This window comes from Alternaria dauci, chromosome 7, assembly GCF_042100115.1.
Source record: "Alternaria dauci strain A2016 chromosome 7, whole genome shotgun sequence".
Classification (NCBI taxonomy): domain Eukaryota; kingdom Fungi; phylum Ascomycota; class Dothideomycetes; order Pleosporales; family Pleosporaceae; genus Alternaria; species Alternaria dauci.
The window spans coordinates 1,572,140-1,599,233 of record NC_091278.1 but is presented as its reverse complement, the minus strand read 5'-3'; the positions used below and the strand labels follow the sequence as shown (position 1 = coordinate 1,599,233).

Below are 27,094 nucleotides of genomic sequence, written 5' to 3'. Positions count from 1 at the left end.
CCATCTCTTGGCTTGCATGCCTTTGGAACTGATTATAGCATTCTCCATGGGTATGTGATACGTGGTCAGGCGATATTCGAATCCTACACAGTCAGCGTTCTGAGCAAGAGGCTATTCTTGCAGAATACTTGGGGCTGCAATAGCGCAACAGGTACTTGCCATAGTAACGGCTGTATCCTTTCATAGCGGAGCCTGAATGCAGTCGGTAGGTTTATGGGTCTGAGGCTGAGCAGGAAAAGTGGCGTAGGGTGTTGATACCGCCCATACATAGACATAGAGAAAGGGCGATTGCTTACGCGGGCGGTTATCAATGCGATACTGTGTAAATTAAGGCCGCCAGGATTGGACCGGAAGCAACACGCACTCCGCACCCATCATTGCTATATCGGCGAGCGCAGAATTGCGAAGCATATGTATCTAGAGGGCTGTAATTTTTTGCACACGTACGATGTTATTCTCCAAGGCGTACTCCCTGTTATGACTTGGTACGGATTACTTGAAGAATCGCCCAAACGCTTCATGCGGCGTTGCCTCTCGGCTATTCACCGTCCAGCGACATCTAGCCGCAGAAGTGAAACCGGAGTTTCTACGCCTCAGGTGGATAGAATAGAAGCAACCGAGGTGGTTCGTATTCTATGAATATTCGCTCTTTGCAGGGCGCCTCCGCGGATGTTTCTTGCTAGGATTGCATCCTCTTGCGTCGCCCGGTTGGAAATCTGACTCACATTGAAACCCGAAGGCACATCACAGCTTACAAGCTGTGCCTGCCTGACGTCATTGCAGGCGTAAATCACAGCCAAGAACGCCCTTCATTTTATTTCCTGTGGTGTCAGTAAGTTCCTTCGCTTTTCACACACACACACACACACACACACCAAGATGACCGAATTTTCGATTCACGTAGAGTTCAACAGCCGTTACAACGTCTTCGATGCTTCAGGAAAGCTACCGTTCGGTGTAGTCTATGGCCTTTGTCGATTACAAAAGTCTGACACAGACTCTCGACCAGTACTCGTTGAAACGGCTGGTTCAGTCTTCGATGTGCCTTACGCCCTGACGCATGGGCTACTTACACTATACGAAGAACACCCCGGGGAAGCTACGAAGTGGATTAAAGTAGACACAAGCTCGATGGGAGAGGTGGATGCGAGCAAGTCATGTTGCATCTCAGTTCCGTCCCCGATTCACCGGACAAAGAACTGGAGAGATGATCTCACGGTATACCTATGTGCTATCGATCTCCAGGGAGTATTGGCACTAGTCCTGAAACCGGGAAAAAGATACAGGATAAGACTCGCAAGCCGCGACCTTGGTGTCAAGAAATGGGCGTATAGTGACCGAGGGAAGTTTTCCGACAGCGACGGAGGCGACGAGAAAGCGAAACTGGTCAGCAGCTACTCCCATGGCCACGCAACTTTCAAGGTCGTCGATGACCTGACGTTTCCACCGCGACTGGAGACGAGAATGCGTCTGGTCAAGAGTACGTCCTTGGAGGTCACCGTTGTCAATACTGGCTCTGAGACTGTGACCGTACAGCCACGAGGGCACCAGAACTTTCTCGTCCCATGGGGACCTTCAGCTCCAGAACCCGACACCCTCGACGACCGTCCAAGGATCATTGACCAGTCAAAGCAACAATACCCGCCCATCTCAAGTCTCTTCGTCGTCAATGCTGCGACTGGTGAAATAGTGCGTGGACATCACGACACCAGTATCTGCCACTTGAAAGATCCGAAAGCCGACCTGCGGCCGAAGATAGATGAGTTGTCAATTTTGGAGCCTCAAATCCCAGTCATTAACGTGGTCGACCTCAGCTCAAAGATTGAGGGCCTTGAAGACGGACGATACAAGATTCGGATGCATCCAAAGGGTTGCCGGTGGTGGCGCGACGTGCTGAAGAAGGAAGGGGGGGAAGGCGAGAAGGTCCCGGCGCGTCTGTGGAAGGGTTGGACTGTACCAATCATGCTGGATTCAGATGACGAGTTGGACATAACCATCAAAGATGGGAAAGTAGATGAAGGTTCGTGAGACGTGATGAGAAGGTACTAACGCGCGCACGCGCTACGTAATGTTGAACATGTCGCGTGGCGGAGTTGTTGCTACTGTAGGCATAACATCAATTTGAGAACTTTGATATAATATCAGTTACGTCGGACATTCTGCAGTGCATTCTGCAGTGATGATTCCACTACAGTACGAAGAGGCAAAGAAAGCCGATTTCGGACCGTCGGGCAATTTGACTTGACATGACGCCATGCCAAAAAGTCCCGATCTACTAATCTACATCGCCGCCGTAGACACCACATCAAAGCTCCGGAACACACCTCAGGCACCTGACTGCTCACGCAAACTTCACAATGGCTTCCTTTTTCCCTCGTGCAGCTTCTCGAGCTCTTCGCTCTTCAGCGCGCCCTACCCTAAGGGTACAGCGCCCTGCTGCCCCACTATTCCGCCGTGGATTCGCGCTCCCAGCTGAGCAGCCACGGTTAAGGTTGGGGTCCATTGGTATGTGGTTTTTAGACAGAGTTCCAGGTCAAGAGATGAATGATACTAATCACGCGTAGCGCCCAACTTCCAGGCGAAGACTACCCATGGCGACATGGTAAGCATCTCTAACGAATTCGCTGCGGAAGGTATACTGACTTCAAACAGGACTTCCATAAATTCTTGGACAACAAGTGGACTATCCTGTTCTCGCACCCTGCCGACTTCACCCCCGTTTGTACAACTGAGCTTGGAGCTTTCGCAAAGCTCAAGGATGAATTCGATGCGCGAGGCGTCCAGATGATCGGTTTGGTGCGTCTCCATCCCCTCTGGTGGCTCGATCTCAGCCTACTGACTTGAACTATAGAGCGCCAATGACCTAAGCTCGCACGACCAGTGGATCGACGACATCAACGAGACCTCCAAAACCACGGTGCAATTCCCAATCATTGCCGACGCCGACCGCCACGTCGCTTTCCTCTACGATATGATCTCGCAAGATGACCTCGACGCGCTTCAGAAGAACGGTGGCATCGCCTTCACGATCCGCTCAGTCTTCATCATCGATCCCGCGAAGAAGATTCGCCTGACAATGTCGTACCCAGCGAGCACGGGCAGGAACACTGCAGAGGTCCTCAGGGTCATCGACAGCCTGCAGTTGGGAGACAGCAAGGGTGTTGCTACACCTATCGATTGGCAGAAAGGCCAGGACGTCATCGTGCCGACCAGTGTCAGCACCGAGGATGCGAGGAAGAAGTTTGGCGATGTCAGGGAGGTCAAGAAGTACTTGCGCTTCACCAACGTCGGACAATGAGCGGAAGTGTTAGGTAGAATATAAACAAGTTCTTAGTAATACTAGGCAGCTCAACCGAAGCAGGCGACGTTCGCCAGTCGCATCTGACCGTCGTCGTCTCCCAGTCGCATTAGTCGCTACGAACTTTACCATTTTGACGTCCTTGTAACTTCCGAGAGGAAGTTCACGATGTTGGAAGCAGACAGCATTCTCAAGGATCATGTCTCCATTACCAACAGCTTGCGCGTTTCTTAGTATTTGGAGTGAGAGAAAGCACATAGTTGGGTGACGCGACGTTGTGTCTTTGATGTTGTTGCAGATGTCGACAACACTCCCTGGTGGTATGTCGACCAACCAAACTCAAGCACGTACCCATCTGCAACACCCGAAATTATCTCCTCGGTCGTATGCCTATCTAACCTAAGTACCAGGGTATCATTCGCATCGCCTCTTACGATCCAGCTGGTGCCGCAAACGACAACCTAACAACTTGTCCTCCATCACCTCCAGCTTCTTTCTTCCATCCAAGCACCTCATCCTTGTTCCTTTCTTTGTTGACCTCCCACGGATTGATAAATCCTGCACTTAGGTTACCCGTCTTAACACCTTGAATGGCTAACTTCTGCTTCGCTTGAGCAATGTATGCGTTCAAATAACCTTGGGTAATGAGACTGCCGCAGATGCACTCCATCTCTAATAGATCAAACTCATGGGTATATGGCTGCACCCCTTCCATGCCAACGAAATCAGGGTCAATGTATGTCGATTTGTTTGTTGATGCGTGGTCTTGGTAGATATGGCCGAAGTTGCGACGACCTGGGCCGCGGTCTTGTGCGGCCATTGCGGCGTTCTTGATGAGTGAACGCGCCTCGAGGAAGCGGAAGATAAGGACGGCTGCATTGAGATCGAGTAAAGCAGCTGATTTCGATGCTTCGCCTATGCTCCCAGTGAGGATGAAAGTCTTACGGAGAAGTGACCACCATACGAGAACCTCGCAATAGTTGCCGATTGGGTAGAAAATCCTGTACTTGATCATAAAATCAGCACTTGGATGTGAAAGGTCCAGGTTCGTTATCCGACGGAAAGTTTCGAGGTCGCCCTTGCGAATTGCACGAGCGAGCGGTTCAAATACTTCCCGGAAGCCCACGCATGCAGGGTCGCTGTAGATATGTTCGTTTGGGAAACGACCAAGGATGATGTTGGCAGCGACAAGTAAGACAGCGATCAAACGACGTTGCCTCAGACATTGCCTGTGGCAGCCTCTGTAAGCTAGTTCCAGAACGAGCTGGGCTCCGTAGAAGTTGGTGTTGCTGAATTGGTAGCGGCCGAGGTAATAAAGGTAGGTGATGCGCTCCGCAGCTGGATAAATGTGTAGTGGTGGTGATGAGTTGGATATGTTGTTGAAGATCGTTTCGCAACTTCCAAGCTTGTCGGCCTGAAACAAAGTCTTCAAGCATATATTTGCCATTTTGTAGATTCCAACCTTCTTTCCATCGGGTTTGCCGTCTTTGATGCCACCGGGTACCGTGTTACGATCGTTGAGGCATATAATGAAGGCCTGCCGTACAATGTTGGCTGCCCTTTCTGGTAATGATTCACTTTGCCCATCCTCATCGACATCGGTAGTGATAAGATGCATTGTCAAGTCGGGCCGCTTCTCTAGTCCAATCGCCACTCTTGCAAACACCTTTGCATAATACATGATGGTGGGAAGCATCAGGATGCCTTTGGTAGGGTGTTGTAAGGCGCTGTTTGCTCGTCTAGGAATATGTTAGCGTCAAGTGATTTCAAGACATACACTTATCGACCTACGGTTGAAGATCTGTCATGAGCTCGAACACCAAAACCAGGTTTTCTGCGTCTACATCTCGGAGAAAAGTCATCCATCCGACGAGAAAAGTAACCAGCGAACCCCAAGACTGTATTGGTCTACCCTCCTCGTCCTCTGACTCTGCTGTCTCGGTCACAACCCGTCTGACGAGGTCTTCAAGACGCTTCTCGGAGTCTTCATCACCGGCAGGGTAATTCTGCTGCAAAGATTTGATGAGTTCTTGATGATCGGGTGGAAAAGCATTGCCTTCACCTGGCTCCAGAAGCACGATTGATTGCAGTTGGTACGGATCCCCGGCTTGGATGGCGATGTTGACCGCCGTACACAAGCGTGTCTCTACATCGGGTTGGCTTTGGAAGAAGGACATGGCTACAGGAACCACCGTTGGTGGTTGAGTGCAAGGTCGAGCTAAGTGGTGGATTGCAAAGAGCGGTAGCAGGCCGCTTTCAGCTTAGCGTCAGGTCCTAGCTCCCAAACCTACCACCCACTCTATCCCTGTCGCCGATCTGAAAGAAACATTTTCTATTCGTTCCCACGCGTTGGTCGACTTTGGCCACTAGGGTGGTGTTCGGAATCCAATTCCCATGGGCAACTTGGTTTCGGAGAATCCATTGAATGGGAGACCTCTAAAAAGCAATGGCGAACGCCGTCCCAGCTTGCGTGGCCGGACGCAGCCTCGCAGCCTTTCACATGTCAAACCAATGCAGTGGTTCCACTGTGACATCACAGGTGGTAATATGCGAAACACAACATCCGAAGCTGCACGTTTCCGCAAGGCTCCGCAAGAATGGACGAATATTACCTGGAACAAGTCAGGTTCAGGTAACTTAAAGTTTTCCGACTGTCTCTCTGCTTTCGCCTTCCTATCTGTCTCCTCTCACAAAGTGAGAATCCCGTCTGCCACGATGGGCTACTTCTGGAGTTATATCAAATACTTCCTCACCCACCCAGTCCTCTTCGTTTATCAAGTGATCCAATATGTGCTTGATTGGGTTTTATCTCCAACACCGCCGCCACCACACCCGAACCTCGTGTGTCCAAAAATCGCTGTCATTGGCGCAGGCCTAACCGGAGTATCTGCTGCATCACACATCGTTGGCCATGGCTTTGATTGTCGCATCTTCGAAGCTGGGTCCAAGAAGAATCTGGGCGGGATTTGGAGTCGGGTGAACAACACGTCTGGTCTGCAAATTCATTCGGTCATGTACAGATTCCACCCTTCTGTGCACTGGAGCCAAGGATATCCGGATCGCCAGCAGATTGTTTCGCAAATCACGGAACTTTGGAAGCGGTATGGTCTTGAAAGTAAAACTGAATTTAACACACGTGTTGAAAAGGTGTACAAAGATCCTCACGGGCGTTGGATCATCAATGATCCCTCTTACGGACGTTTCGATGGTGTAATAGCTGCAATTGGTACTTGCGGTGATCCAAAGATGCCCACGCTACCCGGCCAAGAAAATTTCAAGGGTGAAATTTGGCATAGCTCGCAGCTCGACGGCAAAGTTGCCAAAGGCAAGACGGTTGCTATCATAGGCGGCGGTGCTTCCGCAGTTGAGGCTTTGGAGTTTGTAGCCAGCGCAGAAGCAGAGCACACCAACGTCCTCGCCCGGTCAGAGAAATGGATCATCCCACGAAACCCGTTCATCGACAGTCTTCTTGCACTGAACATTTTTGGCAGCGAGACCATCTTCAGTTGGATTCCCGAGTACATCCTACGACTTTTCTTCTACCGCGATCTCTACGATATCTCCCCTGCACCCAACAGTGGAAAAGGTCTTTTCACCGACACACCAATGGTCAACGACCAAGTGCTCGACCTCATCCGCTCAGACAAAGCAACATGGCTTCGCGGCGACATCATGGGCTACGATGAATCCGGCAATGGCATCAAGTTCAACAAGCGTGCTCAAGGGGTTCCCAAGAACGGCCCCGGCTCTGAGAAACTGATTAAAGCAGATATTGTTATTATGGCAACGGGATACAAGCGTCCAAGCCTAGGTTTCTTACCAGACGAAGTCTTCAACGAGCCGTACGAGCCACCAAACTGGTATCTCCAAGTCTTCCCACCCGAACACCCTTCAATATGTGCAAACAACTGCACATATGTCAACGCTATTGGCACCGTTGGAAACTACCACATCGGCATCTACACACGCTTCCTGCTCATGTACCTCGTTGACCCTCTTGCTCGACCACGCACTTGGTGGATGAAGCGCTGGATCGACATGACGCGATTCATCAAGAGCAAAGCTCCCGGTGGGGCTTTCGACTTCTTCACATATTCTGAACTGATCTATTGGTTCGTCTTCACGATTGTGATCAACCCGTTCAGGTGGAAGTGGGCGGCTTTCGTGTTATGCGGTATTGGAAAAGGATTGCCGTTGAGTGTGGTAGAGCAAGAGGATCGAGCGCGAAACGGCTTGGGCATGAGGCATATGTTGAGCAACCATGATAACGGGGAGGACTAGGTTCTTGTGGTTTGGAGGCCGAGATGAGCGGGACAGAGAAGTATATATATCCAGGCCTCTAACGCAATAGGCGCTGCAGGGTCCGCTTTTGGATGTGTGACATCGAATGCTTATAACGAGAGTTTGCAACATGCTTTCATCAAGCGAGAACCTTTTCGGCGAACGCCAAAGACTATCTGGCAGACCCCTAAGAGATTAGGTGAGATGAAACGGTTCCCGAGCTACCAAAGTATCCTCATTAGTCGATATTTTCACATATTATTATCGAGTTAGGCAATATTAATGCAGTGAGTTACTTCTGTGATCATTTGGAGGGTTGATATCCTTAGAGTTTAGATGGTGAATTGCTTCTATCTCATCTTTTTTGGGTTCCCCGAATAGTGTTTGGGGTCCGCCGAAAGAGTTTTCGGTTCGAAGACATCGGTCATGCACATGTCAGACTGTCGTACCCAAGTTTCTTGGTGCCATTCCATGGATGAGGGTGGTACCGAATCCAGCTTCGCTACCGTGCAGCTCTTGCATCCCTTGTCTTGCACCAAGCTGAATGTCACCACCAAATGCACCCATCATCCTGTAACATGACATATTGCGTCCCAACGAGTATCCTCGACCCTTTGTTCAAGACATGAACGGGTACGAATACGTGGTGGACATGATACGCAGCCAATGTCTACGCTGAGGACGTGTGATGCAATGCTGTCGGCCTGATGCAAGAATAATTCGAGGGGACGCGCTGGCTTTTAAATACTCCATGTTGCTCCTTGCAACCAAGATTCTACATGTTCAATAAGAAAAAGGAGCAGGCGGTGAAGTTTTCCCTATCGATATCGCAGATTGCATGGTCGGTGCCTCTGCCCAAACTCCACCCCCTTTTGCACATTTTGCAAAGTTTGCCCTCGGTATGCACATAATTCACTGACTCTTTTAGAACTTTGGATAATACGAATGGGTTGTGCAAAGAGGAGCCGGCTGGGTACACATGAGGCGCGTCTGACCCCATGCATCGCCATGGCAACGATGTTGCAAATATGCGAGAGGCGCCGGGCAAAGCGACACCGTCATCCGGCAGGATGAATCGTCAAGATTGACAATGGAAGATGATGCGCAATAGTGTGTTTGGAAATCTGAAAGGTTTACCCCGCCGCAAAGACGAAACAGCGCTGCAGAACTTTGCCGTTCTTTGTACTGGCGAAATTTAAATCTGGACTGCATCGATGCTGCGGATGCTCACCGGATGTCCCCGCAGTCACAGGCTGAAAGCGTGTGTCACAGCGTCCCGCGTTGTCTCAGAAAACGCAGGCTCCGAGTGACAGGAACACGCAAGGCCGCAAGCGAAGTGTGCCGCTTGCATTGAGATGAAACCCGTGCTTCTTGTCGGAGCCTTGAACCCTCAAGGTACATTACTATAAGTGAATCCTTTGTTCGACCAAAGAGGGACAGATGTGCAACGTGCTGACCGGAAACGGGACGCAAGGGATGATTTCCGATAATGGCTGATAGCCGCGAACGCTTCAAGGAGCTTCATCAGCTTCTGGATTTTTCATGGTGAGTGACCCTCGGGCCCGAAACATGTCCCCGCCGTGGTCTTGAGAATCATGAACAGAGTTTTTCTTCACACATATGGTTTCCACCATGATGTACTCAGTACTGCAAATAAGTCGGATGCGTCCGGCCAGGTGCTGACGCGACAAAGTCTCAAAGACACCATGACAAAGAGTTTGCGGCTAAGCTGCCACCACAGTGCAGATTTTCAGGGTCTCGAATCGCAAGGCCTCCTCTGGCGGCATGGTCGAGCGGGCCCCGAGGTCTGGGGTATATGACGCAGACCCTGTGGTGAGACTCGCCTTCACCTATTTAGGTCAGGTGATGGCGCGAAGACGGTTGTTTGTGTACTCGAAGCTTGACGCGTCGCACCTGGAGACGAGACGCTGGTTTTTCGAGGCGCGTGCAACAAGCGCCACAGACTGGCCCTATCGTATGCCTGGCGGTCCACAAAAGGAGGGGTCAGCCCGTTGGTGGTGGGGTCCAGCCGATCGTGTGCCGGTTATGAAGGCTTTGTGCAAAGTGGTGGTGGGAGAGCCGCCGTTCTCGAACAGCGACTCAGCTCGCCTCTTGATGGCACCACAGCAACTATGACAGCGCCCCCCGGTCACTCCGAGCGGCCATGGCTGACGGTAGCTGTTGTTGTTGTTGCGAGTGTTAGCGAGGGTGCTTGGTCGACAGGTCGACAGTTGTCTGAACTGGTTTTCACGAGTAGGAGCAAACCGGCGGATACGAATAGCAAAGTTGGCAGTTCATCTCAGCCTTATTGCCTATGACGTTGGATGTATGTCGCCATCGCGATCGCAGAGGGAGGAGTTCGATCGCAAGCACGGGACTAGAGCGGTAGCGCGTAGGATGGAGCCTTTCCTGTTTTATGCACCCGCTTAGGGCCAAGGGGATCAGAGGGCGAACGGGCCGGGGTGAGCTCACGTCGTCAAGCCCGCGGCGTCTGCGAGGGCCTGCGACGTCGGTCTCGCTGCACCGAATTCAGTCTGAAAATCTCCCGCTCGCCCAATGAGTCGGGCAAAGGAGAGGCAGCCAATGAGGCGCCTCACAAGCCATGTTACAGCGAGGCGGTTCCCTGGCAGGTTCCCTGCGAGAGCCACCAAGCGTGCTGCTGCGCTCTGCGATGACGAAGGTTCTGCGTAGATGATGGCCGAGCGAGCCGTCCAAAACATCTCACGCGTCTCGACGAGGCTGGAGTTGGGGTAGTTGATGCCGAAAGAGGCTTGCAGTAGCATGCACGCCTGTGCTAGGCTGGTGGTTCTTCGGTAGCGAGTGGGCAGCTTCTGTCGGTTTCCCTTGGAGACGGTTTCTACGTTACGCAGCACGGCTAGAGCACTCGACGCAGAACCACTCTCAAGGGAGAAATTCTCTCGGCGGCGCGAGGTTAGGCGCAGAGCGAACGTATGGTTTCACGTATCGTGCTGGGCTTACAGGGAGCACCCATTGCGCGTGCGTCTGATCCGTGCCGAGCTAGGGCATTGCTTCTCTGGCAACGCGATGCTGAGGTGCAGCGCCGTCGAGTCTCATTTCAGGTCCAGGTTGGGTGAAGCATGTCACGTTGGATGGGCAGCGTACTGTGCCATGCACCGGGCTGTCAGTGCTGCAAGACGGTGACAGATGGGAGCAATGCTGCCACGGATGGAACAGCTGCGAACGCTTGTTTACGTCGGCTTCGCGTGATTAGCTGCGTATTGCTGCAGCTACGCGATGGACTACGTAGGATCGAGATCAAATCAGCGGCCGGTGTACCTGCGGCGGCATTAGAGGCTGCGGATCAACAGCATAGCTCTGGGCTGGGTGCATAGCCGGCGCAAGCAAACTTCAGTCCCCAGTATTCTTTGTCCCGTGCTGAGCAGTGAGGCCTCCGGTGTGTGCGAGCGCCTAGCTTCAAAGCCCACGCCCTGGTCGTCGGCCCTAACCTGAACCCAGCAGCGGGCTACCCCAGCAACCACGGCATGCTCAAATCCAGCTGCGTGACCTGGATCCGCTTTCCTCTTCTCTACCCTTCTCGCACCCAAGAAGGCTCAATCCCCTCTTTAAGTTGGCTGAGGATCTTGGACGACGGTTGCTTTGCTTGGATTGATATCAGGAAGAGAGAGAGAGAGAGAGAGAGAGTATATCGTATAGGCAGTCGCTACCTCGTTCCACCATCCACCACGCCCAGCACAGAGCCGCCTTCAGCCTCATGTCCCGAGCCCGCCAGTAGCATCTCTACCACGCCCACGACCACCCATCGAGCCCATTTCACCACGCTATCTCACCCAGCATCTTCAGATTGGAATTAGTTTTCCCGTCTTGCATGCTTATCGCCAGCACCGCCTCTTCCCGTCCGACATCCGTTCAGTGAAGACGTGCAAACGCTCGCTCTGCCTGTTGCCCGATACTACGACGACAGCCACCACCACCACTACTACCAGCCCACCATGGAGATGTCATCACCTCTCGCGGCCATGCACCCACCGCCTATGCCCGGCCCCTGGGGATACCGCCGCGACCTGCCGCAGTCGAAACCCTTGTTTGGAGGAGCACACAGCCTGGGCCCCAAGAGCTTCAACTTCCGCGATCTCAGCATGAAGAAGAGTGGGGGGGACTACTTCACCCTGCAGCCCATGCGAGGCTCGTCGCCCACGACCAGCCTGGCTGCAGACATGTCGAGCAACCTGCACATGGACCAGAGGTACAATCCCTCTTTGTCCCTTTATAACATTCCCGTTGCGGTACTGACATGCTTTGTTACAGCCCCCAGCTCCAGACGCCTCGCCGGTCGCTCTTCACGTCGAACCTATTTCAGCAGCTCGACACACGGGGTAAGTGGCTCTGCTTTCACTCCAAGTGGGAGGCATGAGGCTGACAGTCTCAAACAGAAACCACGACCCCACTGGCTCGATGGGAAGGCGTTACAACTCCTCCAATCCCCTCGTCCTCGCCCGGCTTCGCACCAGACTCCATGGACATATCCCCTCTCCCCCACAAGGCACCCTTCAGCTTCATCAACGACCGCTGCCTGCCCCTGCCCTCGCCGTCCCCAGAGGTGACGCCGGGATCCGATAGCGATATGCTCACTCCATGTGACGAGCTACCCACCCCACCGTCATACTCTACACCCTCACTCGAGGTCCCACGACCCGTGTCAGCCGCTGAGTCAGTACATCAGCTGCTGCTAGACTCTATCCATGCTAATACAATACAGACGCCGAAAGTCCGCTCTGCTCCGGCCCTCTCTTTCGCGCCACAAGAACTTCTCCACTAACACTGTGTCGTTCAAGGACCAAGAGAAGCCCACCAGCACCTCGCTGCCGGCCTTTCAGTTTGGCTGCGGTGACTTCGCCAGGAACTCTTCTTCCTTGAGCTTGGATGAGTGCTTCACAGCCTCTCCGCCTCAAGAGCGTCGTCCCACGTCCAATGGCTCTCTCTTCGCATCGAAACCCAAGCCCTTTTCTCTCAACTGTACTGCCGCTCGTGCCAATGGTTCCCCCCTCGCCGCTGTCAGGAAGCCTGTCGGTCCTTCCTCTCGTCGTCCCAGCAAGTTCCGCAGATCGTTAAGCATGTTCGAAAGTCCAGGTGAAGTGATGAATGCCAAGCAGGAACAGGATGAAAACCAGCCTAGTGGGCTTCAGTCTGTGATGGATGTCGATGATGCCAACCCACTCAAGCTCCCGCACTTCACTACCAGTGAGCCCGAGAGTCTCCCTCGTATCACCCACGAAACATTGGTCGAAGTCCTGGACGGTGCTTACGATCACTTGTATGACAACAAGGTGGTTATTGACTGCCGCTTCGAGTACGAATACAATGGTGGCCACATTGAAGGTGCATTGAACTTCTGTGACAAGGAGAAGCTTGCCGAGCGTCTCTTCCAGGCTCCGTCTAGTGAGAACACTCTTTTGGTACTGCACTGCGAGTACTCGGCGCATCGTGCTCCTCTCATGTAAGTACTTGCCATGCTACCGTCTATAGTCATGACTAACAGCAACAGGGCCAAGTTTGTTCGCTCGCAAGATCGCAAGGAGAATGCGCATCAATATCCCTACCTCTCGTTCCCTGAAGTTTACATCCTCGACGGCGGTTACAGCTCCTTCTACCACGCACATGCAACCCGCTGCTATCCCCAGAACTACCTTCGCATGGATGCCAAAGAGCATGAGCAATCCTGTGAACGCGGCCTTAACAAACTCAAGTTCAAGTCGCGTGCTAAACTCAACCGTGCTACCACTTTCACCTTTGGGCAGCACTGCCAGATGGAAGACAGCCCCACAGCCATGGGCCGTACAAGATCTGGAAACAACCTCTTCACCCTTGGAAATGACTCTCTGGAAGTCGGACGTGTCAATGCCGCTTCCCGTCGCATGGCCTCCTACTAGGCCTTCACCGTAACCAACCAACCAACCAACACTATAACGAAACTAAACTAACTCATGGCGCATTGATTCACGGCGTTATCAATGATTGCTGCATGGCATTGGATCCCACAGCATTGGCGTTTGCTCCATTTCCATTTCCGGGGCGTTTGAGCGATTTCATTTGTCTTGCATCACTCTCGGGATTTTTCGCGCAGCGGCTCCAGTCTGCATCTGATCTTCGGGATGTTCCTGTCCCCGTTTTCGTTTCTATACCCCTTGTCGCGGAGCCGTGGGCCCGGGCAAAAGTTACTATTTCTTGATAGGGATTGCTGGATACCCATCTTGTCTACGGCAAGCGTTGAGCAGTCCAACGAAGGCTGTCTCGCGAGCTCATTCATTTCCTTTGTTCCTAGTACCCATCCTCAGACGGATCTCTCCTGGCCCAGCAGCGCTGAATCATCGCCTGCACATGTTCTTCAGAACAAGAATCTAAGAATCATCACGAAACCAAGTACACAAATAGGTCTACGTGCCTTTACAGCATTAATCACCTACACGGCATCTCCTGCCAATTTCCTTAATACAATTTATTCAGTATCATCCTCGGCAGCACTCACTGGACTCTGTGTTATTCCTTGTGTCACCCATGCTTCACCCGCTACTGCTCTCTTCTAGTTTGTCCATCTACAGCCACAATTATGAGGAGGTAGTGGGCTGCAGGGTAGGTTCAACGAGTGCTGAAGTCAATGGAGTCACAAATTACAAAGAATACTTCATCAAACTGATCTGCCTGCACCATTCTCCTGATGAAGAAGTCGTGATGCATTAACTCCATGCACGGTTTATCTGTTGAGCTACCTGGGCAGACACTAGTCATAGCCCATGCTGGAAAAGGTGTGGTAGCGACGGCAGTTGATGGCTGCACTGCATTAGCTGATACCAATGCACCCCGTGTCTTGCTTGCTTCTTTCGGTGTTGATAAATGTCTGGATCACGACGCGGCATTTCCCGTTGCATGTTGAGTCGCGTCGAGCGCGTCGGCGCTAGTCCCCGCAACACGCATCCCTGCCCCACCAAACATGTGCATCTGCATGCATGCTCGCTGCAAGCCAACACACATATGCATCGACCCGATACATACCTCAGATCTCGCTTTTGCTACCCGCCCTATCTCGGGCGCTTACCGATCCCGTCACCTCCGATTAATTTTATTACCGTCCTTGCCTAGAGCCTTCCATCCACGCTTCCGTAGCATCTGGATGCAAAGGGAAAACGAACAAAATTGGCGCGCCGCATACCGGCTGATGCGCTTTCATTTCTCAGCAATACGCCCGAGCCTCTTGCGAGAGCCAACGACATACCATGGACATTGACGATCTTCTTGCAGAGGTTGCGGTTGAGTCGACGCCGAGGGAGGCGCGCGATTTGCAGGAATTGACGAGGTGTTGGGTTGCCGAGAGGGTCGCACCAGAGATATTGCCATGGCCTGAGGAGCTCATGGGGAGGGTGCTAGAGCGCATCCAAAGACAGGTGAGTGCATGGTAAACTTCCGCGAGCGCAACACAAGACAGCTAATGACGCAGCCAGATTGAACTTGTCGAAGACCAGACGGGCAACATGGACCCGAAGACAAACTTCAAGCTCATCATCATACAAACCGAACTCGAGCGGTTCAAGTTCCTGGTCCGCAGTTTCCTGAGGGCCAGGATAAAAAAGGTATTGCTATTACTTGCGCTAGGACTCCTGACTGCGGCGGCATACTGACACACATTTATAGATCGATACACACCCTCTACACATTCAATCGCTGCACACGGCTTCCCTCGAGACGCCCTTCCCCCTCCTCTCCCCATCCGAGTACCAATACCTGATATCCCATCAAGCGCTCCTCTCCTCCCACTATACATCCTCGTTCCTCTCACAGTTTCCGGCATCACTACAACGACTCGACGATACGACGGGTGGCATTAGCATGATTGATAAGCCTGACGAAGATAAAGCGGTTTTTGTGAGGGCGTTGCGCGATGTGGGGGAGATATTCGTCGAGGGGACGGATCGCAGGTTTGAGATGAAGAGGGGGGATATTTGGGTGGTCAGGTGGAGCGCAGTAAGGGCTTGGTGTGTGGGCTGTGGGACAGGGGATGTGGAGTTGATATAAGATGATCGTATGCGGATACCAATACAAAAAAGAGCAAGAGAGACTGTGGACGCGACATGGCTTAAGATAGGCCATACTCGGTTACTTGAGCAATAAATACTGTGATTAGGTCGACGGGGAGCCACCCTGGGTGCGGACAGATGCCGGAGGGCACAATGTGTTCCAAGAGCTACACGAAAACTTGCCGTAGTAGAGGTGATGACGGTCGGACACTTGAAGCATGTTTTGAGCAAACGAGTGCGTGCGCACAAGCTGCATTGCCTATGCGTCCTCTCTCTACCAGTACAGATTCACCAGCCGAGCAAATCCATAGAAGCCCTCTCTTTTACGTGTTTCCAGGTCGTCTTGATGACGGCGGCTACCACTGTTTCAACTTCACATCATCCTTTGATTTCTCATATGCGATAGGTGCGTCATTGAGAAGGTCACAAGATTCGATCAAAGCCCAGTTTGCATCGCACGTAGCCCTTCCATCTCGCGAAAGAATCGTCAGCCCAAGATTCACGTATCTCACCTCACACATGGTCATCCACAAAGCACATGATGAGTAACAGCAATATCCATTGCGCGATATAACGCTTCTACACCACCACATTTTACCAACCCTTTTATACTCAAACAACAGTGCTATATCCCCCGCCATACCCTCTCCTCCCTTTCCACCTGACATACCACTTCCTCCCTTCATCTGCCCAAAACACACAGCTCGCCACAGCGACGAGATGCGCGAGATCGCCCAAACCGAGCGCCTCGGTCTGGAAAACGCTTTGCAGCGGCGGAAAGTAGATGACCGCTAATTGGCCAAGCAAGCTGCCCGAGACGGCATAGTTGAACATCTTGTTGTCGAACACGCCAATCTCGCCTGCGAGGACGGACTTGCTGGAAGAGCGGCAAGTTAGTGCGTTGAACATGTCGAAGAGAACAAAGCAGGTGAAAGTCATGGTTGTGTCGCGTGCGGTGACAATGTTGTCGGTGGTCATCTCGAGGTAATACGTCGTGAGCGTGCCAAGCATGATGATGGTGGCGGATTGGAGCACGCGCTGGATGAGTGGGCGGGTTAGGACGCGTGCCTGGCGTGGGCGAGGGGGAAGGGCCATGACGGCTGGGTCGACAGGTTCTACACCGAGAGATTGCGCGGGAGGACCGTCCATGAGGATGTCTAGGTTGATGGTCAGTAGAAATCAAGGGCATGAGTACAGGTGGAGCTCACTGATCCAGAGAATCTGCATGGCATTGAGCGGATTCTCGAAGCCAAGGAAGGTGCTCAGGAGTACTAAGCTCAGTGCCGCCGCGCTGGTGCTGAGCTGGAAGGTAAGGAAGTTTTGGATGTTGTAGAAGATGCCTTTGCCCTCTTCAATCGCGTTAAGGATGGTCGCAAAGTTGTCATCTGTTAGAATCATGTCTGCGGCCTCTTTCGCAACATCCGTGCCTAGTCTACCCATGGAAATGCCAATATCTGCTTTCTTGAGCGCGGGCGCATCATTGACACCGTCGCCAGTCATTGCCACAACGTCGCCTCGTGACTGCAGCGCTCGAACAATCTTCATTTTATGCTCAGGACTAGTTCGCGCAAAGATGGACGTTGTCGCAATGGCTTGTGCAAGTTCTTCCTCGCTCATCTGGTCCAATTCATCGCCACGGATGACCGAGCGACCGAGTGCTGAATTCGGCATAATGGGCATACCCAGACTCTTGCCGATGGCGACTGCTGTCGTCTCTGCATCGCCCGTGATCATGATGACTTTGACTTTGCCGGCGATCAGTCTTCGAATGGCTCTCTCGACTCCCTTTCGCGGCGGGTCGTTCATGCCAACCAATCCAGCAAACACAAGACCGCGGTACTGCTCATCGTCGCCAAGAGCCGAGTTTGTAGACGGTGCAGGTGAAGCGGTACCACTGGCATTCCTCTTCTTTCCTCTGGATGGACCACTTGCGAAGCCGAGCACACGCAGACCCTCTTGTGCCATTTGGTCGGCGGCCTTGATCGCTTCCTGCTTGCGTGCTTCGTCGAGTGCCACCTCTTTTCCTTGTGCCGTTACGTACATGTCACAACGGTCTAGAACTCTCTCGAGTGCGCCTTTGATGTACGCATAGTCGGACCCAGGGGTGTGGTTGCCAGAACTACCGCCAACGACGACGCCCATCCACTTCCTCTCCGAACTGAATGGTGTCTCAAACTTGCGATGGCCGAGCCTTTCTCGAATGTCGTCTTCTCCAAAAGCATCCATTAGGTCAAGAAGAGCGACGTCGGTAGGCTGGCCAACCCATCGGCTCTTCGCTGCTGTGTTGTCATCGCCTCCAAGAGTCGACGATAGTACCGCGGCAGTCGATGCTGATGCTGCCTGGTCGCTCAACAAGCGGGCATTGTTGACAATGTTGCCAATCCGGAGTATATTGCGCGTGGGTGGATCGAGGTCCGTAGAATCGTGCTTCTTCTTGACGTTGACTGGTGATGCCTCGTCAAAATGCCATATCTTGGTGACAGTCATGTGGTTCGTGGTCAATGTGCCTGGTGGTGGTGAGTACATGCCGCATCTTGGTGGAACTGTTGGACTTACCTGTCTTGTCAGTACACACGACATTGACCGAAGCCAAGGTCTCAACGCTAGGTAACCGTCGAACAATGGCGTCGCGCTTAGACATCCTCAGCACACCCAACGCAAGCGTGACAGTAACAATAATCGGTAGTCCTTCAGGGATGGCCGCGACAGCAAGCGAGACAGCGATCTGAAAGACTTGCAGGAATGCCCAACCACGCCACAGTCCCACCAGCCCGATAAAGGCAATGACCCCGAATGACATGTAGCTTAGATCTTTGCCCAGGCGGTCCATGGAAAGTTGTAGAGGCGTCCGCGGGCTCTCAATCTGCTGCAGAGAAGCAGAAATGGCGCCAAACTCAGTGTTGCCTCCCGTACCGACGACGATTCCTTGCCCATAGCCCGATCTGACCAGTGTGCCCATGAATGCAATGTTCTTCTGGTCGTTGAGCCGTATATCAGCACCGACCGTTCCAGCGGCTTCGGACGCGTAGAAAGGCGAAGACGGTCGTTGCACGGCCAGCGGAGGCGTGATGGTGTCTGGCGACTTGGCGACAGGCTCATTCTCTCCGGTGAGGTTGGACTCGTCGATGCTGAGGTCGGCTGCGTGCGTGATGCGGATGTCGGCTGGTATGCGGTCTCCAGTGTGGAACATGACCAGGTCGCCCGGTACCAACAATGTCGCGGATATGGTAGTAGACTTGCGCTCTGCCGCCGCCAGCGATGCGGTGGTGTCATTCAAGTCGTCCAACTCGGTACCCTCTATTGGGGTACCGTTTGGCATGCGACGGCCGCGGGACGGCTCTGCGCCAGCGCGAATGATGTGTGCCGAATGCGGAACCAGCTGATTCAGCGCCTCGATTGACTTCTCGGACCGGTATTCTTGCACAAAGCCCACTGTCACCACAATCGTCACGGCCACAGCAATGCTCACGGCGTCCTCCAGATTGCCCAATACTAGGGATACGCCAGCGGAGCCCAGCAGCAGCAAGATGAGCGTCTCCTTGAACTGCTTGAGGAAGCGGAGCCAGAGCGGTTCGGGCTCTTCATGGGGGAGTTCGTTGGTGCCATGGATGTGGATGCGCGCCGAGGCGTCCGAGGCGGAGAGGCCATGGGTCAGCGACGTGGAGAGTTTCTGGGCCGTGTCGTGGGCCGAGAGGAGGGAATGAGCCGATGTTATTGACTGTTCACACATGGTCAGCGGGCGTCGCCAGAGCTACGTAGCAGACGTGGTGGTGGCAGTGGTAGTGGTGGAAGCGCATGGCGTACTGAGGGCGTGGTGCTCCGCTTAAGGGCTTCTCGGGGCTGCAGCATGGGCGAAGAGGGCCGCGAAGACTTGGAGGGCAGGCCCGAGGCATTGTAGAGGGGCAATGAGGGCGTGGGCGCTTTTGACATGTTGGCATGGCCAGGAGTTGTGTTGCGCCGCCGTCCAACGTGGCCTATCCGTCCAGAGCTAGCGTGGAAAAAGATGCCGGTCGACCTGGATTATCGCATTGGTGCGAGGAGTAGCAAAAGATGTGTTGGATGAGCGAACGAGCACGGCCAAGGGAATTGCGAGACGGTTACGTGCTGTCTCTGGACATGCAGTTGCTGCATGTCAGTGATGGACCAGAACGTCAAAGCAGCGCTACTCGCGAACAGGGGTGTCACAGCACCCTGGAGCCGAAGCCTTGCTGATTTCATGTACCATTACCAAACTACAAGCTGTGTCAATGTTTGACTCTATCTGTAACAGCTATTGCCAGTTGAGACGTCAGAGTGCGATGGTAGTACTAAATTCATTCCGTCTTCCAAAGCTAATGCAACTATCCTGATACAATAATACAAGGGATCAACTTCCCAGAGACACCATTTCCCATACCAACGCCAAACACCGTCCAAAGCAGCCGCCTACAATTCAGGCCATGCCAAAAGAAGGGTATCCAGCCAACACCGCCAGACGGTACCTAGTCCCAAAGAAATTCTGCCGCGCGAAGAGATTGTCCAGCTTTTACGCTGACACGGAAACCTCGGGGGGTCCCTGGACGATGCCCTCAGCTGGCGCATCGGGATCCCCTGTAGGCGCGGCTTGAGCCTGAGATGCCAGCTCGCCGCTAGCACCAGTCTCTGCCCATTGTCCCCAGAGACCACGCTTGGCGCGAATGCGTAGAGGGCCACCGAGCTCGTTGGCTGGCTGCTCAACTTTGATGGCGTCCTTTGTTGCGAGTACCAACATCTCAAAGAACATTTTGGTCGCGTCTGTTCGTGATGTCCGGGCTTCTGGAAAGACGTCTTGGAAAACGATGCTGCTCTTCTGCCGTTCCGACTCGCTCTCTTCAGCCTCCGGTCCAAACTGTTCTCGCAAGAAATGGACAGCGTGTTTGGTGCCCAATGACACGGGTCCAGCCTCATCAGGGTGGACCAGCGGCGCGGTCGTGTCGTCAAAGTTGTCCGGTACAGGCGAAAAAACCTCCTCGTCGTCACCAATCTGCTGGAAGCCGGGGTCGTCAGGAAGTTGAACAATGTCATCAGATCCTCCAAGCGTGGCGTCGTTGTCTCCACCAATGCCAATGTCACCACCGCCCAAAGTTGGCTCGTCTTGCTCAAACTCTAGCTGGAGTTGAGGGGTCCTGTCTCCATCGGCTGCTGCCTCATCTTCAGTGGCACCATTTTCGACATTCGCACCGTCACGCTTGCGCTTCTGAGCTGGACGCGAGATGACTTCCAGGGAGAGGATGCCTCGAAGCTCTGGAGCCCAGCCTTGACTTCGGCCATCGCCCAGAATGCTTGAGACAAACCCTCCTGACTTCTGCATGTTGAGCAAAGCCATCAGAAGAGGGTCGCGAGGCAGGAACGAAGCAGGCTTGAGTATCTTCTCGCGGTTGTTCTGCTGCTCCCTCAGCTGGTGACTTGAAATCATGGTTTCAGCATCGGCTCCTATGACCCTCCTGCGCTTGGCACGGGCTTGGTGGATCGATTCCTCCTCTTCTTGCTCAGGCTCGGGCTCGAACATGGTAGCATTCTGCTCAGCGACTTCTTGCTCAAGGCGTGTAGCCTCCTCTTCTCCCAATTCAGATAGCGGCGATTCCTCGCGCTGGCGGACGGGGAAGTCGCCAGCGATGGAGGTGCCCACTGGGAGTTCTGTATCCATGCCACCCATGGTGATGTCCAAGTCGTCGTCCAGATTGAATTCCGGGCCGCGTGCGAGCTCAGTTGGAGGATCTTCGCCCAGATCTATACCAAGATCATCGTCGTCGACAATCAGATCCTTGCCCAGCCCGGTAAAGTCGTCAGAGCGACGTCGTTCCAAAGGTGCGTTACGGCCGACTTCAATGCTGGTGCCCTCGTCGTAGGCTACTGTTGGCTCCAGGTCATCGCCCTCTCCAATATCCAAGTTCAAATCATCATCCGGGAGCTCCATTGGTTCCATGCGCGCCTGTTCAATGCTGCCGGAAAGGAACTGGCTGTTGTCCCAATCGGGGACGGTGGTGTTGCCAAGATCGAGGTTGGAACCAAGCGGCTGCGAAAGAAGAAACGACGGGTCAGGCATGGGAGCCAACAGATCCAGGTCGGTAATTTGGTCGGGCAGGATCAGGTTAGTAGGGTTGGCGACATGAGTCTGAGAGGGCATGTCGATGTTTCCGGGACGGAAGGCCTGTAGGCAAGGTCAGGAGTGGTCATGTCGCGCAAGCACAGCTGGAACTTACCATCTTGATCTTCCACAAGGCCTCCTGACAGTCATCCTGGAGGTAGGTCGCCTTTTTGCTGTAGATGCGCACCTCACCCAGAAGCAACTGCGCGTTCAAGCGCAACGCAAGTGGGCCGCCAGCAGCCACCTCGGGTCGGATAATGACCTCGCAACTCTCGGGGATTTTGTGCTGCAGCACTTGGGCCTTGGTAAGCTTCTTCTGCTGATTCGAGGCTAGCCAGACGTGCGCAAGGGCACCCTGCTTGAAGAGGAGATCCTCTGGAAGAAACATGGTCGTGGTTGGGTCGGTCGGTTCGTGGGCGGGGTGGTGGAGGAGTCGCGCTGTTGTTTACGTTGACGCGTCGCGAACAAGTCGATACGCGCGGCGGGAAAAGCGCGCCGGCAATCTCGGTATCGGGTTCCCAGGATGCGCGCGGGTGCAGTGATGACGGCAATGGTCAAAAAGCGTGGAGCGACGATGGTGTTGCAAGTGCGCTCGGTCGTGGTAGGATAAATGAGGCTGGTGATGGGCTGGCTGGGATCAGACGGCAAACGAGCCGGCGGCGCTCGCTTAGTCATGGCCGCGTCAACTAACTTCCACCTTGCACGTCATGACACGCTTTCACTGTGCAACAGTCTGATGTGAGGGAACGGCAAGAACAGCAGGGCTGGCTTCCAGACAATTAGGAGACTACAATCGGTACAGATCAAATTGCACCCTTCAGATGCGCCTACTCCATCTCAAGCCCGGACTGCTCGCTTCTACGTAACGGACGGTGACGTTTCTGCCCTGGGCCGCAAACCCCCTCTCAAGCCACTCCACCAAACTCTCGATCAACGGTGTACAGTCGACCAGAACATCCTCCATAGCATGCTGATCACTCACTCTGATCCTGGGCCAGGCTTCAACTGTTAGTCTGTTCAACTTCCCTAGCTTCAGAAGTTCTGCCAGCCGATACATCGCAATAACGTCATCCAATCCCCTGATGCGCGTCTGATCAAAATGCCGTAGCGTTGCTGGCGGCAGTTTCACGTTTTCAGCCCACGTACACGAGTCTAGGGTCATATATCCAACTTCGAACTTTAGCTGGACCTGTCTCAGCTCTGTGCATCGCTTCATGAATTCAATGTATGCGTTACCGGTCCCAGCACTGGGTCGGTGGGAACCGAAGCGCTGGAAACTGAGATCACGAACTGCAGCAAAACCTTGATTGTCAGCTTCAGGAAAGCTGTCTAGGAACAAGCTGAATCGCTCTACTTCCTCTAGACTCGAAAGACATAGCCCAGTTGTTTGTAGCAGAATAGAGGAAACGTCGATGCGAGTGGCTTCATATACGCGACAGAGCTGTTGTAGCCATTGCAAGTAGACTGGGCTACCACCACGTTCAGTATCTGCTGCACTGAGATTGAGAGGCTGACACTGGAAAGTGAGGTCTTCTGGAAGCATCGCCGGATGATATATGCTCTTTCTGAGCTCCCATGGTAGCTTCAGGAGTAAGTTTAAAAAGGGGCGAGTGGCTGGGGCTGGGGCATTGGATGGGGTCATTTCGTGGATACCTGGATAGTGGGCGATGGAAAACAGGAAGAAAGCGTTCGTTTCCTGGAATCTCTTCTGCCTTTAAGATGTCAGCTTGCGACAAGTTACGATAGTCTTGCTAGAAACAATGACGCTGTTCCTGACGACGGCTAAGCTATCGACACGACTGAGTGATTTGGCAACTTTCCCTTTTCACCATGTGACTGCACGTTAATCACAGATGAAGCTTCCGTCACTGCAAAGCATGTACTTATGTATGAGGGGATAATTGGTTTCAAGACATCTTTGTGATGTAAACTCGTGGGACAAGAATATGATGAGATGAGATGTAGCTTTGGCGTTGCAGCACCACCGGGCACTCTCCCGTGTACAAAGCACGTGGCTTTGCGTACAATACTGCACCAGGACTTATGCTGCGAGCGACTTACAGCCTTCACGTGTTTCATCATGCCATTGAGCACAGTCGGCTTCTGGGCTCTTCAACACGATAAGCGATGGATCTGCAAGATGATCATCTAACCCACTGGCCTCCACAAGGCTGAAAGGGCGAAATTTGGGGTACAGACTTGTCCGTAAGCAAAGTTGTTGAGTCCCGACTACGGTTGGTGCGAGCGGATGTGCCGGACGCTTTAATCAACCGTTGCAGATCGGGCGTTTCGGGCGAGCTACTGCGAACCACTCGAATTCTCGTGCAGAGTCGAAACTTGCACCGAGTTCGCGAATGCAGCAATTTGCATCCTGCACAATCAGGCCAGAACGTCGTCGTGGAGGAATCTTTGACGGTGAGGCGATTTCGACGTGCGTGCATTTGGGCGCAGATCTTCATAAAAGCAAAAGGTCTCGAACGCGGACTTTTTAACTCCACTCCAGCCGTCTTCTGAGATCAGGTACGCTATCTTATCGGTGTCGCAAAGCTTAAGCCCGTAGACGCGCACCTGTTTCCGGTGCGGCGTCTGACTGACCGGCTTATCGTGCTCTGAGGCAGCAGTGGAGGGACCACATGGCACACTTGCGCCATGATTACTGCCTCGCGTAGGGTACAGCTGCAGCACCGCGTAATCGTAGAGGGCTGAATTGTGTCAAGCTAACGACATATATGTGGGCTGTCGCGAGAGCAAGTCCTCGCCTGATGGCCGAGATGCCGCCCACTTTAAGCCGCCTTCGAGAATTTGTTTGAAACGAGGTTTACCGTCCTTGTCCTTGTGAAGAGAACATGGCCGTTTGAGACTCCGATTGCTGAATCGCACGCTCGTGCCTAGTGTGCCTGCTGCACCAAACTTGCTGGGGGTCGCTGGGAATAGCAGCCGTGGTGGCTGAGCGTCACCGCGTATGTGCAGTCCATGTAAGAGGTATGCAGGCCACAGCAAAATGCCGGAATGGACGGGAAGCCAAAAAACAAGGTTGGACGCTAGGCCGGGCGTGATGAACAACCAGGACGGGGTCTCGAGCACGCGTAAGAGGAGACCCTGGGCTTTGAGTAAGAGCGCACTGGCCACGGACATTCTGGCCTCGGGCCTCTCCACTGTATAATCTACCATGACACACACATCTTCAGGACGCGTCAACTGTCATAAGAGCTGCGGCTGCCATGGTCACGCCTGATCTTCCACCTCTCTTTTTCACGTTTATGAAACTGCACCCGCATTTCTTAATCTGCGCTCCAGAGCTATAAGCAAGCCACCCTCCGTGCAACTGCACAACTTGGGCACCTTCACGTTAACTCCATTCGGCACTCCGCACTACTATTGGACCCATCCGCACCCTACCAAGACACGCCAACGGACCCCATCGATTACGGCTACTCTAACGCCCAAGTACGCAATTATTGCCCTGCATATCTTGAATTTGCTCGCTACATCATCGGGCATTCACCATCCTCCGGCGCATATATTACAAAGTCCACCCTCGGCTTCAAGACTCGCCTAGGTCCAGCACACTACAAAGTCGCCCCATACTCCCACACAACCACACCACTACTCAACAACAACATTACCAACGTCCGGTACATCTCAGACACACCAAGCCACAATGTTCTCTTGCGCCAACTACGAGCGAGGATGCAGGGGCCGCTGCAACGCTATGAACGGCCGATGCGATAGCTGCCACACACTCAACCTCCAAGTCCGTAGCAACAGCGCCTCATCCACATCATCCACCAACAGCCTGCCATCGGCTGCCTACTCAGCAATGACGAACTCCTTTGCATCGCTCTCCCAGCTCAACTCGTCCGCATCATCGTCGCGAAGAGCGCAATAACTGCCGAGCACTTGGCATTCATAATCTCAACGCACACTATCATGACATTCAACGAAATCATTCCCGCAACAGCGACTTAGCGACACAGTGTGCCGGAAACACTTTTCGACTTTGCCTTTGCGACTTGCGATAGTATTGGAACACACGGGTTTAGCATTTACATGGAGCGTTTTTACTTCTTTCTGATGTATGATATACCAGTTCTCTTTTTTTTTCATTTCTTTATTGTACAACGGACCACTGCAGGCGTTTGGCAGGGCAGTAGACAGGAGGACGCAACTACGACGCATGGCGCTAGGCATAGTTTCCCTCAGAGGACTTGACACAGTCCAACCACCACAAACAAACAAACCCAAATTACCTCACTTGCATTTCACCCTGCATCATCTCGTGACTTTCTCGGCGTTTTCACTGATGCACAAGCACCCTTCACGGCACACATCACAAATGCAACGATACGTAAGACAAGACTCTTCTCCGCCCCACAATCTTGTCTAGAACTCACCCCAATCCGCCCGCCCAGTGCTCATGATCACGATGAGTCTGCCACCACACGGTCAAGCCTTCAATGCGGCTACTGCCTCCTTTGACGGCAATCACGCATCCATGTTGCCGTACCAGACGCACATCTATTTCCTTATTCCCAATAGCCTCTACAACAAAAACGTCCGTGATGTTCCGTGGCTAAGAACGCAAGGTGGAAACCCGCCATCCGACGAGTCCAGAACCCGAGCGCACGGTCAGGGCCTCAAAGTCGGGATCGATCGAGCGTTGTGCTGGGGATCGGCTCGCTGGGGTGAGCGGGCGAATTGGGGTCGGAGGCATGTGGTGCAGCGCGACGTTGGCGGCCGCTGCACAGTGACGTCAAGGGTGCTTCCCACATGTCCTCCTTACTTGTGGTTGGCAGACGTGTGGCAGGTGTTGCGTTTCAGCTCCGGGTGAAGTGGGCTCTTCCTTTATTGTCGTGATAGCGCGACGAGGTTGTACCATTGTAGCTCTTTTTTTTTTCTTTCGGTATCGTGATGTGTTTTTGCTTGATTAAACTTTTAATCATCTCGTACCCGACATGGTGACGCCGCGGAAGCCAACCTCACACAACAGAAGAGTGTCATCAGGGGACGGGAAAGCAGTACCGAGGCCAATAGGATCCCGCAGGCTTTCCTACTGAATGGCATTCTTGCATTTGTATGCCTGCCGTCCATGCACTTGTGCCCATTGTGTCCCCGAATACTGCGCAACACAGCGCCTTAGGTGTTGCAGATGCGCCGATAAATGCATGCAGGTTGCTGCGGTTACACCACCCTCAATAGCCCTGCACCGAGTCAATGACGGCTCTTGAAACCCAATATGCAACTTCATTGCAACACAGCCGAGCCTTGACATTGACTGCTCGCCAAACCTGACGCGCATGTCCAAGCTGCGTTGTTGTTGTCGAGGCTATCATGTCGATCAGCAAATCCTTTGCGCCCAAT

At 53.2% G+C, this 27,094-nt stretch overlaps 8 protein-coding genes across 8 annotated transcripts; 5 read left to right on the top strand and 3 right to left on the bottom strand.

Moving 5' to 3' along the window:
- Positions 1-879: 879 nt before the first annotated feature.
- ACET3X_007657 (uncharacterized protein) lies at positions 880-2,028 on the top strand (the record flags this gene model as incomplete). The annotated part of the gene is made up of 1 exon (XM_069453827.1): positions 880-2,028. One exon carries the CDS (start codon positions 880-882, stop codon positions 2,026-2,028), a length of 1,149 nt encoding a protein of 382 aa, XP_069304820.1.
- Positions 2,029-2,357: 329 nt separating this feature from the next.
- ACET3X_007656 (uncharacterized protein) lies at positions 2,358-3,298 on the top strand (the record flags this gene model as incomplete). Its single annotated transcript, XM_069453826.1, has 4 exons — positions 2,358-2,505; positions 2,565-2,602; positions 2,653-2,796; positions 2,852-3,298. 4 exons carry the CDS (start codon positions 2,358-2,360, stop codon positions 3,296-3,298), a joined length of 777 nt encoding a protein of 258 aa, XP_069304819.1.
- Positions 3,299-3,728: 430 nt separating this feature from the next.
- ACET3X_007655 (uncharacterized protein) lies at positions 3,729-5,475 on the bottom strand (the record flags this gene model as incomplete). The annotated part of the gene is made up of 2 exons (XM_069453825.1): positions 3,729-5,037; positions 5,090-5,475. 2 exons carry the CDS (start codon positions 5,473-5,475, stop codon positions 3,729-3,731), a joined length of 1,695 nt encoding a protein of 564 aa, XP_069304818.1.
- Positions 5,476-6,544: 1,069 nt separating this feature from the next.
- On the top strand, positions 6,545-7,579 carry ACET3X_007654 (uncharacterized protein; the record flags this gene model as incomplete). Its single annotated transcript, XM_069453824.1, has 1 exon — positions 6,545-7,579. One exon carries the CDS (start codon positions 6,545-6,547, stop codon positions 7,577-7,579), a length of 1,035 nt encoding a protein of 344 aa, XP_069304817.1.
- Positions 7,580-11,550: 3,971 nt separating this feature from the next.
- Positions 11,551-13,488, top strand: ACET3X_007653 (uncharacterized protein; the record flags this gene model as incomplete). The annotated part of the gene is made up of 5 exons (XM_069453823.1): positions 11,551-11,804; positions 11,867-11,934; positions 11,992-12,268; positions 12,318-13,055; positions 13,104-13,488. 5 exons carry the CDS (start codon positions 11,551-11,553, stop codon positions 13,486-13,488), a joined length of 1,722 nt encoding a protein of 573 aa, XP_069304816.1.
- Positions 13,489-14,829: 1,341 nt separating this feature from the next.
- ACET3X_007652 (uncharacterized protein) lies at positions 14,830-15,625 on the top strand (the record flags this gene model as incomplete). Its single annotated transcript, XM_069453822.1, has 3 exons — positions 14,830-14,997; positions 15,055-15,183; positions 15,245-15,625. The coding sequence occupies 3 exons, from the start codon at positions 14,830-14,832 to the stop codon at positions 15,623-15,625; spliced, it is 678 nt and encodes a 225-aa protein (XP_069304815.1).
- A 614-nt stretch (positions 15,626-16,239) lies between these two features.
- On the bottom strand, positions 16,240-19,557 carry ACET3X_007651 (uncharacterized protein; the record flags this gene model as incomplete). Its single annotated transcript, XM_069453821.1, has 4 exons — positions 16,240-16,784; positions 16,836-18,134; positions 18,184-19,345; positions 19,432-19,557. The coding sequence occupies 4 exons, from the start codon at positions 19,555-19,557 to the stop codon at positions 16,240-16,242; spliced, it is 3,132 nt and encodes a 1,043-aa protein (XP_069304814.1).
- Positions 19,558-20,152: 595 nt separating this feature from the next.
- ACET3X_007650 (uncharacterized protein) lies at positions 20,153-22,121 on the bottom strand (the record flags this gene model as incomplete). The annotated part of the gene is made up of 2 exons (XM_069453820.1): positions 20,153-21,796; positions 21,849-22,121. The coding sequence occupies 2 exons, from the start codon at positions 22,119-22,121 to the stop codon at positions 20,153-20,155; spliced, it is 1,917 nt and encodes a 638-aa protein (XP_069304813.1).
- Positions 22,122-27,094: the final 4,973 nt, after the last annotated feature.